The sequence below is a fragment of the Anolis sagrei genome, chromosome 2, assembly GCF_037176765.1.
Source record: "Anolis sagrei isolate rAnoSag1 chromosome 2, rAnoSag1.mat, whole genome shotgun sequence".
NCBI classification, from domain to species: domain Eukaryota; kingdom Metazoa; phylum Chordata; class Lepidosauria; order Squamata; family Dactyloidae; genus Anolis; species Anolis sagrei.
In genome coordinates, this window is record NC_090022.1 from 114074165 (window position 1) to 114088620 (window position 14456).

The 14456-nt window shown below is 42.1% G+C and overlaps 1 protein-coding gene across 1 annotated transcript in view; it reads right to left on the reverse strand.

The window, feature by feature from the left end:
• Positions 1-6437: 6437 nt before the first annotated feature.
• Positions 6438-14456, reverse strand: part of FASN (fatty acid synthase) — a 74164-nt gene continuing 66145 nt past the window's right edge. The window contains exons 39-43 of the mRNA XM_060764834.2: positions 11320-11541; positions 10644-10864; positions 9671-9769; positions 9280-9531; positions 6438-8308 (exon numbers count right to left, since the gene is read on the reverse strand). Of these exons, the coding sequence (XP_060620817.2) occupies positions 8171-8308; positions 9280-9531; positions 9671-9769; positions 10644-10864; positions 11320-11541 (932 nt within the window). The 3' untranslated portion in view covers positions 6438-8170. The remainder of the gene's footprint in view (positions 8309-9279; positions 9532-9670; positions 9770-10643; positions 10865-11319; positions 11542-14456) is intronic.

Sequence of the window (14456 nt, forward strand, 5' to 3'; positions counted from 1 at the left end):
GTATTCAACAGCAGAGCAGTAAAGCGAAGGGCAGATATCTTCACTGTATGTTGTTGTGATCCCCAGGTTGTGCCAGTCAGCTTTCATATGATATTATTTCTAGCACCCACTTTTTGCTTGATAATCAAGCGGTGCTTCTTATGTCAGAGCATGGTCCAGCGTGTCTCCCAGGTATTTTGGTGTGTTGATTTATTTGACCACTTTAAGTCCTGCTTGAGCAGAAAGTTGGGATGTAACTCGAATAAATGAATACAATCCTGTTGTTTCTCAATAAGAACAATGAAGGCCCCCACACCATCTTCTATGCACATCGACTGGGGAGTAAGTGGCACAAACACATCAAGAGGTTTCTCAGTGCACATTGTGAATTGCCCCAGTGAGTGAGTGAGTGGCCTATGCATTTTAAATGTATTCCATTACAAATTTTAAATGAATTGAGTGATGACAATCAGGTTTGATTGGTATGCATGATTTTAATGTGTTTTAATCTCTATGTCTTTTAATATATGTATTTTAGTGGTCTTGTGTTTTATCTGTGTACTAGCTTAGGAACTCAGCAATGCCTGGGTTAGGTAATTTGGAATGGTATTTATTAGAAAAAGTCATTGTTTGTTTTTGAGTTTTGAACCATTAGGAAAGGCATAAGGATATGGGATTCCCAAATGGAAGGTAGTCCAACAAGTGTTTGCTTGGCATTCCTTCCTCTTGGCACATTTCTCCCTTTTGCTCTCTGGGTGTTTATGATGGCAGCAGAGAAAAGAGAGAGGTACTGTGGGGATAGGAGTTGCATCATATCCCACACTGGAGCCTTGAGGACACCTAGTAGGTCCCCATAGTTGGTGGTCACAGCAATGGGATAAGAGAATCTATTGGAGCAGAAAGTCCTCACTCTTGGTGTTTGTAATAAGATTTGTGGAAGTGGCTGTGGAGATTTTGGCAGAATCATACATCTGGTGGGGAAGCGGTGGGATAAAGGGCAGAAGCTTCACAACACTTGTGGCAGAATATGACCTTGCAAGGGGCAGCTTGGCCTTCTCCGTGGAACTTTCACACACTGCGCCCCTCTGAAGAGGATGAATTAACAGTTAAACACGTTTGGGGGGTTTGGGGGAGGGAGAGGGGTTGCTTCCATGTTGATATTTTTCCCTTTGTTTGCAGTGTGTGTTTGTGTGCAGTAGGAAGATACTGGTCAGAAGTGCTTTTGCTGAACATCATAGCTAATAAAAAAGGATATCATTTGTATTAATGAAATATCACATGTGCTTTTGCATATTAATAGTATGGCTGACACTTAATTACCAGCAGTAGTTTTGCTGTGCTTAAGGTACTCTTAAGGAATAGCTTCTTTACCAGATTGAGTGGTTTTCATGTTAATCTTGAAAAATTCCTTTGAAAACTGAGGTGCATGGTTTGCTCTTCCAGAATCTGTGATGTACAGACTGACCTCCTTGTTTTGGAAAACTTTTTTATCAGCTCAACTCATATACTTATGTGGACAATGACTGCCTGGCAACAGTTATCCAAGCATTGGATAATCTCTCATGTGGATTATAACAATGCATTGCATAAGGTTCAAGAATTGTAGCCCAAAAACTGGTCTTCCTGTGTCAAGGTCTTTCCTGTTCTTAAAAAGATATGGATATATATTTATGTTCTCTATATGTTCTTTGTATTAAGAAATTTCTCATCTGTGGCCACAGTAAGTGATATGGCTCAGAGGCAGGGGGTAGGGGTGGATGATGTTATTGTGCCATAATGTCTGTGGTACTCCAGGTCACAGGATTGTGGGAGAATCTCAGAGGTGCATCTATACAATAGAGTGAATGCAGTTTGAAATCACATTAACCACCATGGCTCATGATATGGGAGCCTTCAATACCAAGGAGTGCCAGTGCCTCATCAAACTACAAATTTCAAGATTCCAATAGCAATGAGCTATGGCGGTTAAAGTGGAGTCGGTCTGCATTCATTCAGCAGTGTAGATGTACCCCTGCACTGGGTACTATTTTTTGAAACAGGGTTATGTTTCTAGATTAGATACAGCTGTTCCTTAAGGGCACTTTCTCAGATATTATTCATGGTTAAATTATTGTTCTGTAAATGCACTGGCTAGAATGTACATTTTGTGTGCTTTCTTACATTGAAAACATTTATATATGGTTCAGAGAATGAAAGAGAGGCTCTGGTATTGTGTAAAGATTAAATTACTGCAGGATTCAGTTATTGAAGGAAAAAGAGTACAAAATTGACTATTTATTTATTTATTTATTTATTTTTACAAACCAACCTAAATGGGACAACGTTCGAGTTAGGGTTATGGGACAAAGTTCGAGTTATATTAGTAGCACACTTTAAAAACTTCTTACATTCAGGACTGAAAGACTGTAGGGTGTTGGTAATTCAAATCTTCCCTTATCAAAGCATCATGGCAAATGTGATTGGTAATAAAAGGAAATAACATTATATAAAAGTCTGTGTCAGTTTACTGTTTCCAATGATTCAGGTAGTAGATGTTAATTTTCCATCATGAAGATGTTCCAAATCTTCTTTGTCCAGCTGTTAAGTGAAATATTGTTAATATCCTTCTAGCTTTGGATTAATAGAATTGGATGGACAAGAGACCTCTTCCAGAAAATTAAAAACATGGCAAGGACCTAACAGAAGCAGAAGAGATCAAGAGAAGGTGGCGAGAATATACAGAAGATCTGTATAGGAAGGGTAATAATATCGAGGATAGCTTTGACAGTGTGGTGAGTGAATTAGAACCAGACATCCTGAGGAGTGAGGTTGAATGGGACTTAAGAAGCATTGCTAACAACAAGGCAGCAGGAGACGACGGGATCCCAGCTGTACTGTTTAAAATCTTGAAAGATTATACTTTCAAGGTGATGCATGCCGTATGCCAGCAAATACAAACACAAGAATGGCCATCAGATTGGAAAAAATCAACTGATATCCCCATACCAAAAAGAGAAAATGCTAAAGAATGCTCAAAGTTTCACACAGTAGCCTTTATTTCTCATGCCAGTAAGGTAATGCTCAAGATCCTGCAAAGTAGACTCCAGCAATATATGGAGCGAGAATGGCCAGATGTACAAGCTGGGTTTAAAAAAGGCAGAGGAATGAGAGACCAAATTGCCAACCTCTGCTGGATAATGGAGGAAGGCAAGGAGTTTCAGAAAAACATATATTTCCATTTTATTGACTATTCCAAAGCCTTTGAACTGTGTGGTTCATAATAACTTGTGACAAGTTCTTGGTGGTATGAGTGGTTCTCGGTCACTTTGTCTGTCTCCTGAGGAATCTGTATAATGGCCAAGTAGCAACAGTAAGAACAGACCAAGGGACAACAGACTGGTTCAAGGTTGGGAAAGGAGTATGGCAAGGTTGTACACTCTCACCCAGAGGTGGCCCTAGGTAATTTTCAATGGTAAGCAAACAGTATTTTGCTCCCCCCCCCCCCCAACCAATCACTGATATATATTTTCTGTTCGTCATGGGAGTTCTGTGTGCCATATTTGGTTCAGTTCCATCATTGGTGGAGTTCAGAATGCTCTTTGATTGTAGGTGAACTATACATCCCAGTAACTACAACTCGCATATGTCAAGGTCTATTTTCCCCTAAGAGTGCCTCAAGAGCGCCCCTGGGAAAAATAAAGTATACTGCAAATGCTTACTTTGCGTAATGGGTTGAGCCGCCCCTGCTCTCACCTACCTATTCAACTTGTATGCAGAACATATCATGCAACGTGGGGCTTGATGAATCCAAGACAGGAGTTAAAATTACTGGAAGAAAAATTAACAATCTTAGACATGCAGATGATACCACTTTGATGGCTGAAAGCAAGGAGGATCTGAGGAGCCTTCTAACCAAGGTGAAAGAAGAAAGGGCCAAAGCTGGGTTGCAGTTAAACATCAATAAAACCAAGATTATGGCAACCAGACTGAAGATTACGGCAGACACGGCCTGCAGCCAGGAAATCAGAAGACATTTACTTCTTGGGAGGAGAGCAATGACCAGAGACATCACAAAGGCAAGGGAAGTCTGCATAATTAAAGCAGTGGTATTCCACATAACAACCTATAGATGCGAGAATTGGACCATAAGGAAGGCTGAGCAAAGGAAGACATATGCTTTTGAACTGTGGTGCTGGAGGAAAGTTCTGAGAGTGCCTTGGACTGCGAGAAGATCCAACCAATCCATACTCCAGGAAATAAAGCCCGACTCCTCATTGGAAGGAAGGATATTGAAGACAAAGATGAAGTGCTTTAGCCACATGATGAGAAGACAGATACACTGGAGAAGATAATGAGGCTGGGGAAATGGAAGGGAAAAGGAAGAGGGGCCAACCAAGGCCAAGATGGATTGATGTTATCATTGAAGTGACTGACTCGACTTTGAAGGAGCTGGGGGTGGCGACAGCCAGCAGGAAGCTCTAATGTAGGCTGGTCCATAAGGTCACGAAGAGTTGGAAGCGACTGAACAAATAAGTAACAAGCTCTGGATTATTCCAAGTTTGGCAGTTGTGCACATAAAAAAATGCAGTCCTTATGACCAAATGAACTATGTTGGTGGTCGGAAATTGAAAATAGAGCTATTTTAGGATTGAGATTAACAATCTGGCAAAATGTTTTTCTTCTAGCTTTAAAATGTTATCTAGCATGTAAATATAAACAGACAATACCAAAAGAGATACAGTGTGTATGTATATTCCTGGAGTACCACTCAGCATCTATGGCTCCTTCTACACTGCTATATCAGATAATGCACATCATCTGCCAGATACCCCAGTTCAAAGCAGATAATCTGGATTTTGTATGGTAGTGTAGATGATGCCCCTTATTTGTGTTTCTGGGAATTGGACAAATTGGTGGTAGGGACTATGTTTTCTTTTATTAGAACAGAGATCGATTGAATGGATTTACTGAAAATGGCCATTGTTCTGTTATAAATCCTAGCAGGAAGGCTGGGTGCTAGATACAACTGTAGTCTACCTGTCAGACACACTAGAAAGAAAGAATTGTAAGGTGCTAAACAGCTTTTCTTTGGCTGGAGTTCAGTTGATCTTTTATGCATGACTCCTGACTCTGGTCCTTTATAAGCTCTTCCTTCTTAGGAGGGGAAGTTGCTAGACCTCTGGTTTAGCATTCTGCCTCCTTCAGCACATTGATTTTCTGAGTAAGCCTGCTCTAAGGAGTATTCGCAGTAGTATCACTAGGAAGGTGCAGGGGATACAAACAGCAATATATCTTTATTTTAAAATATCCCAATAGTTAATTACATTGACACTTCCAAACCTGTGATTTTGTTTACACTTGTTACAATCACACAGTTGTTTCTGCTGCTGGTGGTTTTTTATAGTCACTGATATTTGCGAAGTCACTCAGGGGTTTTCCACAGCTGCGAAGGGATTTAAACCCTAGTCTTCCACAGCACTATTCCAGTGCTCAAACTACTACATTGCAAAAATGTTTAGAAGGAAAGAAAATAACTGGCACAATCCTTTCCCATTACATATGAATTTATCTGAAGCTCACACACATGTGCTTTCTTCCAATATCGGGAAGTTGTGAAAGTGAGATTGTTTTTTTTTAAAAAAATGTCAAAATAGGATACGAAATGTTCCTGTGTGATTTTTAGTACCATATTCAAAAATGATTTTCAGAACAAGAAACTCAATGCCCCCACACTTCAGGGTCTTAGTGCCACCCAGCCTAGAAATAATCTTGTTACTGGAAGGATTTTACTCTTCTGGGTTTATTTTTGTTTTTTGTTTTGTTTTGTTTTTTGGGTTGTTTTTTTTTTTTTGCAGCACACATGCACGCAACTGCAAACCATTGACACTCATTCAAACACAGCTCACTCTCCATTTCTACTTAATTGTTGCTGGCTTATTCAATCTACTCAAATATGGCCCTTGGAGGAAATTTTCTTGTACATACTTAGTGTACAGCAGTATATCATATTCTGCACCAACTGTTCTCATAAGAGCCTTGCATGATGGCTTATCCCCATTCAGGGTAATGGGAAATGAAGTCAATTAATTTAATGAGCCTCTAAATGTTGTTGGATCACAAATGTTGTTGGATCACAACTCCAGTCTGGTGTAGCCAGTGTAGCCTATAGTAAGGAATGATGGGAGTTACAATCCAACAATATCTGAAAGGCCAAATATTTCCCATCTGTGAAAGGAAGGCAGTCAGAACTAAGATGAGCATTTTCCATGGTTGTGTCATGTAGCTCAATTATTTGACTGTATCTCCCTGAGGCATCAAAGTAATAACACTGTGTTCTAGGGTAATCAGAAAATTTACAGTCTCCAAACCAAATCGACCTAAAGGTATTAGAGAGCATTTCTCTTTATCTCTTCAGAAATAAAAAGAGCAAGCAGTGGAGAAGCATAGAAAATTGAAATAAGAGACAAGTAAAGCCATAGCAGAGTTTAAGTTGCATTTAATTCCAGGAGAGCCGCAGAAGAAAAGACACCCCAGAGCTTTTTCATCAAAGGAATGTAAAAATAAAAAAGAGAAGAAATCACAACATAACAGGAATCTGAAATGTTCTCATTTTACACTTCAGATTTCAAAGGAATTTGCTCTTAAAATTAAGAACTAAAATCAGTCTCCTAGCTGCTTGTCCACAGAGGATGGCTTAGGCCACTCACTTGCAGTGAGTCCGAAATGCGTGCAAGTCTCTGGACCTCAGAATTGGAAAAATAATCCAGCTGAGGCCTGGCTTCTAAAGCCATTTGGAGAAGCACAGCAGTCTCGCTGAGGCTAGCATGCCTCCTCTGTATCATTGGTGCAGCAAAGATGCCCTGATTATCCTACAAGCATGTCTCAAGACAGAAGAAGTTAACAAAATACTTAAGGGCCTCTAGTTCCTTTTTTTTTTTTTTACACAGGCGCTTTCAGCAGAGAATAGTAATTGCTGAAGAGCTTTGTATATGGAAGAATTGAAGAAGGTTAAATCAATATGAAGCCATGAGAAGTCTGAATCATGTTGCAAATGGGAGAAAACAAGAAGTAAACTACAAGCTTTCAGGGGAAAGGGTTTTTTTTGTTTTGTCATGTCAGGAGCGACTTGAGAAACTTCTGGTGTGAGAGAATTGGCCGTCTGCAAGGACGTTGCCCAGGGGATGCCCGGATGATTTGATGTTTTTATCATCCTTGTGGGAGGCTTCTTTCATGTCCCTGCATGAGGAGCTGGAGCTGATAGAGGGAGCTCATCCGCCTCTCCCCGAATTTGAACCTGCCACCTGTCGGTCTTCAGTCCTGCCGGCACAGGGGTTTAACCCACTGCGCCACCAGGGGAAAGGATGACATTGAGCACCTAATCTGTGCAGTCCTGAAATAAATGTCAGAAATGCCCAATATTGTAATCCCAACTTCTGGTTTAAAAAGCATGCATTACACATGCTCAGAATTACCAATCAATTCCATTCAAGTTTCAGAAGGGACTAGCAATTTAGCGGAAATAATACAATTCTGAAGAGAAATGTGTTATTTTGGCTGGGAATCTGCCTTCCAGTCTAAATGAGCACACGCTTCTAAAGATAATTTTTGGTTACATTTAAAAAAGAATCTGAGGCAACCAAACAGCAGAGGAAAAAAATACTCCACAATGGAATATTTTGTCCTTATCATTTAGTCAGTGACATATTAAAACAGTCTAAGTGAAATAACAATGCAATAAATACCTAGATATTTCAAATTAAAAGTAATAGTTACAAAAAGAACCCTCAATGGAATTAACTTACTGAAATTGCTACAGACTGACTCTTCACAGACAAAGGTGTCTCCAAAATCAGCTGCAGCTGCCCTCTTTGCTCACTGAGCTGGGTTAGTTTCACTTTGGAATACTCCTAAGACAACAATACAGTACATAGCACAATACACATACATATACACACATATCTGGTCCTAATTTTCAACTGCTAAATGGTAGAAGTTCTCGCCATCATCGTAGGTCCTTGCAACAGTTGCAAAAACAGTCACTGTGTAGAAAGAGAGGGTAAGAAAGGAGAGGGGGGGATGCTGATGAACGTGGCTTCCTACACGTGGCTGCAGAGCAGATGATATGATGGATTACACGAAGGAATCCCTTGGGGTTGTCATAAGGGCCAGGTTTGAATTCTCTCTAGCAATGGCAGCAGAGTTTCTGAAGCATCTAGCCCTCTCGAACGCTGTCCCGAGGTTCTGCTAGCGAGCTGTGAATGATCCCAATAATGGACTCAACGCCGTCTCCCTCCAGAATGGTGCAGTGGTCCCCTTCAATGATATGAACACATACTTTTCCATCACAGACCTGCATACAAACAGAGCAGAGAACTTTACTGATGCATATTAGGTCCATGTATTCTCTTTTGGTCAGAAGTCAAAATAATCTGAGAAGATATTCAAGTCCTTTTATTTTTAAAATTACTTTCCTCATTTTTTACCAGTACAGACCTTCACCTTCTTGTTGATTACTGTTATTATGTGCCTTCAAGCCAATTTTGACATATGACAACCCTATCTAGTTTTTCTTGGCAAAGTTTCTTAAGAGGAAATTTGCCACTGCCTTCCCCGAAGGTTGAGTAAGTATGACTTGTCCAAGATCACTCAATGGGTTTTTGTTTGAGTGAGTGGGAATTTGAACCCAATTCAGCACACTAGTTCTTCCTGCTTGACAGGCTAAAACTAATGGCAGAAAATGGATTTTGAAGATAAAATCATATTTATATATTTGTAGTCACTGTATAGGGTGACAGCAAGGATGGGAAAGGACTGTGTATCCATAGGATAGTGCAGGACAGTGGATGCTGTTGGCTTATATATACTTGAGACTAGTGAATCTACTCCTTTATAACAGAATATATTTCTATACAAAGTCAAAAAAAAAGAAAGAAAAGAAAATCAAACAAAAGAAAGTTTACAAAAATTACAATGTTTGTATTTTTTAAAGTATTTTACAAGCATAAACAAACAGGAACACAAACCTACACAATCTACTCCCGTTCAACACCCTGGATTGTTCATTGAACATTTGAACTACAAGCCAGAGCACACTGACACAAGACTGTAGCTTTTTGTTGCTCTAACACAAAGGTGGGCAACCTGCAGCCCTTCAGCTGCTGTTGGACTACAGTGTGCATAATATCTTGACCACTAGCCATGTAAATGGGTACTGATTGGAAGCCTACAGGTTTTCCTTTCTTACTTGAGAGACAAGAAAACTGTAATGGGTATACGCTGATAAAAGAGGACATTTTTATTCATTTCACCAATGCAACTAACCTCTGAAAGTTTGTAGTCTCCTCCAAGGCCTTCTCCAAACTCGTTGTGTGTCTTTGCTTTCAGTAGCATCACATTGCCGTGATACTTGCATTCCGGCATATATTTTTCTCCTGCCTTCAGTTTGTGGTAAAAAGAAGTAGCCGCAAAAATGAGTGCCTCGTGGCTGATGTCCTTGTGAGTCTGAGTTATCAGATCTGCGGCAGCGTTGACACGAGCTTCCAGATCGGGCAGGGGCAGAAGGACTTCTAGCAACTGCAAGCAGCAAGAAAAGGGAGAAGGAACAGATGAGGAAGAAAAGCTTTCCTTCAAGGTACAGTGCAGTTTACAGGGGAAACTGGTGTGAGTAAAATGCACTATCTTGCCAATGTAGATGAGTGTGGAAGAACATTACCTTATTATATTCCATGCCAGTGAACTGCTGAACAAAGGCACACAGTGCTTCAGTCTCTGCTTCAGCCTCATTTCCTGGAGTTAGCTTGGCTCTGTAGCTCTGAAAAATATGGATCACAAGATTTTTTAAAAAGATCTTAGGAAAACAGATCTTTTAAAATAATTTTAAAAAGATCTGTTTTAAATAAAGATTTAAAACATTTTAAATAATTTTTGAGCTTTGAATATGTTTTTAATCAGGCTTTATGGATTTTAATTGTGAATTACGGAGCTCCCAGCGGCGCAATGAGTTAAACCCTTGTGCCGGCAGGACTGCTGTCCCAAAAGTCAGCTGTTCAAATCTGGGGTGAGCTCCCATCTGTAACTAATACAGCTACCAACATGTTTTAAAATACAGATTAAAATTATATAAAACTTCAGTACAAGTGTAAATATCAAAATGATGGGAATATCTTCAAAAGAATCCAATGAAAGACAGTGATATGATATTGGCTAGGCTGGTGTATTTGTAATGGAGGATTTAACCTAAGTGGGTTAAACCGGTGAACTGCTGAACTTGCTAACCGGAAGGTTGGCAGGTTGAATCCGGGGAGCGGGATGAGCTCCTGCTGTTAGCCCCAGCTTCTGCCAACCTAACAGTTTGAAAACATATAAATATGAATAGATCAATAGGTACCACTCCGGCAGGAAAGTAACAGTGCTCCATGCAGTCATGCTGGCCACATGGCCTTGGAGGTGTCTACGGACAATGTGGGCTCTTCAATTTAGAAATGGAGGTGAGCACCACTTCCCCCAGAGTCAGACACATCTAGACTTAATGTCAGGGGAAACCGTTACCTTTAACTAGAAAATAAAATGCACCACTGCTTATTCTGTACATGTGAAGCAAAGAATGTGCAAGCTATTGCCAACCCGAATGTTCCTACACAGGAAGCCTGAAAATGACACAGGTAGATTGACCAAGAACCTCTCACCTGTGTGTGCGCTGCTACATAGGAATGTGAACCATCAAGCAGGAAAAGGCTGTTGGGTAAATGGGAGGGATTCTGTTGAGCTTGGAGTTGACAACACATTTCAAAGGCGACACAGGCACCAAAGGAGTATCCCGAAATCCGATAGGGGCCTTCTGGCTGCACTTGTTTTATGCAGTCAATGTAGTAGGATGCCAGACTCTGTATACTGTCCAAAGGAGCAGCTAAGAAAATACCAAATTATAAAAAGAGTCAGCCTATAGAAGATCAATGGACAACATTACTAGTTTATCTCTAAACAAGTTGGAGGTCATTAATGTCACAGCAAGGAAATATAAAAACGGACTTTAAAACCAATTTAGTGGTTATAGTTTTTCAGAAATATTTTAAATGGAAATATAATTCTGAAGGAAAGGTTTTGTCAATTTAATAAGAAAGTTGTTAGCTCCCCCTCCCCTTCCATGTTAACTCACTTTCAAAACATACTATTCTGACCTTGTTTTTCATCCCAAAGTAATGGAATATCGAAAGGGTTTCTTTAACCTTTTTTCAGGCCAAATACTTTCCCATGCTTGCACACATTAACAAATTGTGTTCACATTTAGAATCTTGAGGTGTTCAGCTATTCTGACAACAAACACTATGTTTCAAGACTTGACAAATATGATCACCCATCTACCTTTGGTAAATTGAAGTCCATAGATTGGTATACGGAGTTTAGAAGCCAGGGTGTTGAAGACTGTGAGAGATCCCTCTATGGGGTGAATGAGGAAGAGAGGAGGCTCTGGGCTCTTCACTTCATTGAGCAGCATGATTGTGGGCCCATTCGGATTAACCAATAGTTTATTCAAATCCAGTCTGGGTTGTTCAGCCTGGCTGCCTTTTGTCTCCTGGGATAATGCTAAAAACAGAAGAAGGGCAAACAAACATGGCACATTCAAGCTAGGTAACAGAAGACGATCACAAGCTTGCTTAAGTCTAGTCTTGTTCAACTGTATCTTAAATCTTTCCCCTCCAGAAATGGAAGGCCCGAATTAGGTGTGATACTGAAGACTGCAAAGATTTTTTTTCAGTTTAGTAATTAGTCATGGGGACTGAAATTCAGATCCAAGTCATGCACTAAAGTTGGGGATCAATGGTTTCATCCTGCGCCATGTCACTTATCTGAATTCCCCTATCCATAGTGGTGGAAATAATAATAATAATAATAATAATAATAATAATAATAATAATAATAATACTTTATTTATATTCTAGAGGGACTCACGGCAGATACCAAACATAAGAGGCAGACATTCAATGCCCGAATACAATAACAATACATCCAAACTAACAAAATGTAAACAATTACGACAACAGTTTTCCTCTCCCCAAGAAATGGGGAGAGAAAAAACATTTGTCTGCCTCACACGAGGCAGGGAGGAGTTCTGGAGGAACCCTCCAGAACATCCGGGGGCGTGGCCTGATAGCACAGGCCAGGCCCTCCCAGGCTCATTCCGCGCCTGGAAGTTGGGGAGAGAGGTCGCAGAGAAGAGCGAAGACAAGAAGTCTGAAGAGGTTCAGCAAAGAAGAGAAGAAAAGAGGTTAAGGGGATAAGAGGAGCATCTACAGGTCTGTACAGGGGTCCTGGGGGAGGGAGGCTTCACCCACCCACCCCCCTCCCGGACGAAGGCTGGGCCCTTCAGGGCCCTTCACGGAGGCCTTGGTTATGGCAACCAAGGGCACACGTGGCCAGGGGCCTGGAGCTGGGCGGCTTGGGAGGCGGCTAGCCGGCCATCGACATTCCCTGGCGCATGGTCACCGTGGCCTAGGATTGGGCCCGGCCTCGAGCTACCTGAGGGTTCTGGCAATAGGGTTCGTGTTGAATTGGCGTCCGTCGCTGCCGGGGCCCGCAGCGTCAATTTTGGTCGCCATCCGGGCCGTTGATGGAGGGCATTGTGGGAGATGGGGCGGCTGCCATTTTAGGATAGGCCCAATTTCGTTTGCCACATGGGGCAAAGTGAAAGTGAAAGGTATTTCAATTACTTTATTTTGGGCCGGATGCGTGTTATATGTAGTAGGTATGATGTTAAATATACAACGTTACACAGGTAATAGGGGAGTTATACCCTTGGCTACAGAGGTTGCTGACCTAAGGTCGATAGTTCTTATTCGGGAGCGGAGCGAGCTCCCGATGTTAGCCACAGCTCCCAAAAAAAAACACAAACAAACAAAAAAAAGGATCAGGGAGAGAGCTCCTGCTGTTAGATCCAGCTTCTGATACCAATATATATATATATATATATATATATATAATTTTAAATAGGATCAGAGGGGGAGCTCCTGCTGTTTGATCCAGCTTCTGATAGCAAAAAAAATGGAGCAGGGAGAGAGCTCCTGCTGCTAGATCCAGCTTCTGATACACCCCAAATAATATTATTATTTTAAATAGGATCAGAGGGGGAGCTCCTGCTGTTTGTTCCAGCTTCTGATACCAAAAAAAAGGATGACGCCGAGGAAGAATGTGGGCGGCCCTAAAGGAAAGGGACCTGCCAAGAAGACTCCGGCGAAGCGTCCCCTCCCTCCTAGGGAATCATCATCGGAGGAGGAGGACGTTTCAGCCGAAGAATTGAATGCTCTTATGGCTAGGATGGACAAATTTGAGAGGGAGAGGGGGCTTTCAACGAGGGAGGCTGGGCCGCGCCCTGCGCAGCAGGCTAGCAGGAAGATAATTTTTAAAAATCTGCTCTCCCGCATGTCTGTTCTAGAGGCCGCCCGAGCAGCTGCGACACAAGAAGTTGATCACAACAGCCAACCGGAGCCCAATCAGAGGGAACAAGATCCTCCGGCCCCGACACCGCAAACGGTCGTGGGTCAAGTGTCGGCTGACAACCCAGCAACAACAACGCTGACCAGCGCGGCCCCGGCTGTATCCTGGTCTCAACCAGTTAGCGCGGAGGTACAGCCTGCGAAGAAAGCATCACCATCGGCCACCACACCGGCTGATCCGGTCATGACATCTCCTTCGGCGTCACCGGCTGTGCCAGAGCGGGCGGCACCTGGTCAGCCTGCTACACAAGCCATCGTCGTGGACGGGCCTTCGACATCCGCAGGTAATAACACCACACTGGTCTGGCCTTGGGGCCTGTGCCATGCGCAAAACACAACACCTACTCTCCCAAGTCCGGCCCTGGTGGCAACAGGAGCTTCGGTCGCAAAGGCTGGCCCTCAAGTCCCTACGGTTGCCCCCATAACCTTAGAAATGGCTAGGACGGGGGATGACAACCAGTATTGGGGAACCGATAAATGGGTTTTGCCGATAGTACCTACGGCAGCCTCAGCCTCTTTGGGGGCTCATTTGTCACAGAAAACCATAGACAAGATACTCAGGAATGAGTATATAGATATGTTTTCATTATACTTTAGGGAGTTAGATAAAAAGGAAAAAGAGGATTTGGACGAAGAACGTAAAGAGAAGCTAAAGAAAAGGCGGGTTGAGCGGAATTGGAAAAATTGGATAGCTTGTTATACCATATATGCATCCCTGCTAGTGGAAGCTCATCCTTACAGGGCCAAGGCCTTGTTTAAATATCAAAATATAATATATGGGGCATATGTCAACTACACTGGTCAGGCGTGGCTTGTTTACGATAGCCGCTTTCGTTCTGAGGCTGCCACGATGCCTAACAAGCGATGGGACCTCATCGACAGTCAATTGTGGATGGAGGTAATGAATACAACCAGAGCAGTTTCTGGTGAGAAGGCCGATAGCGGCCATACTATACAGAACACTAAAGAGAGTCAGCCCTTTCGGCAGGGAGGCCCAGCACAACAGCC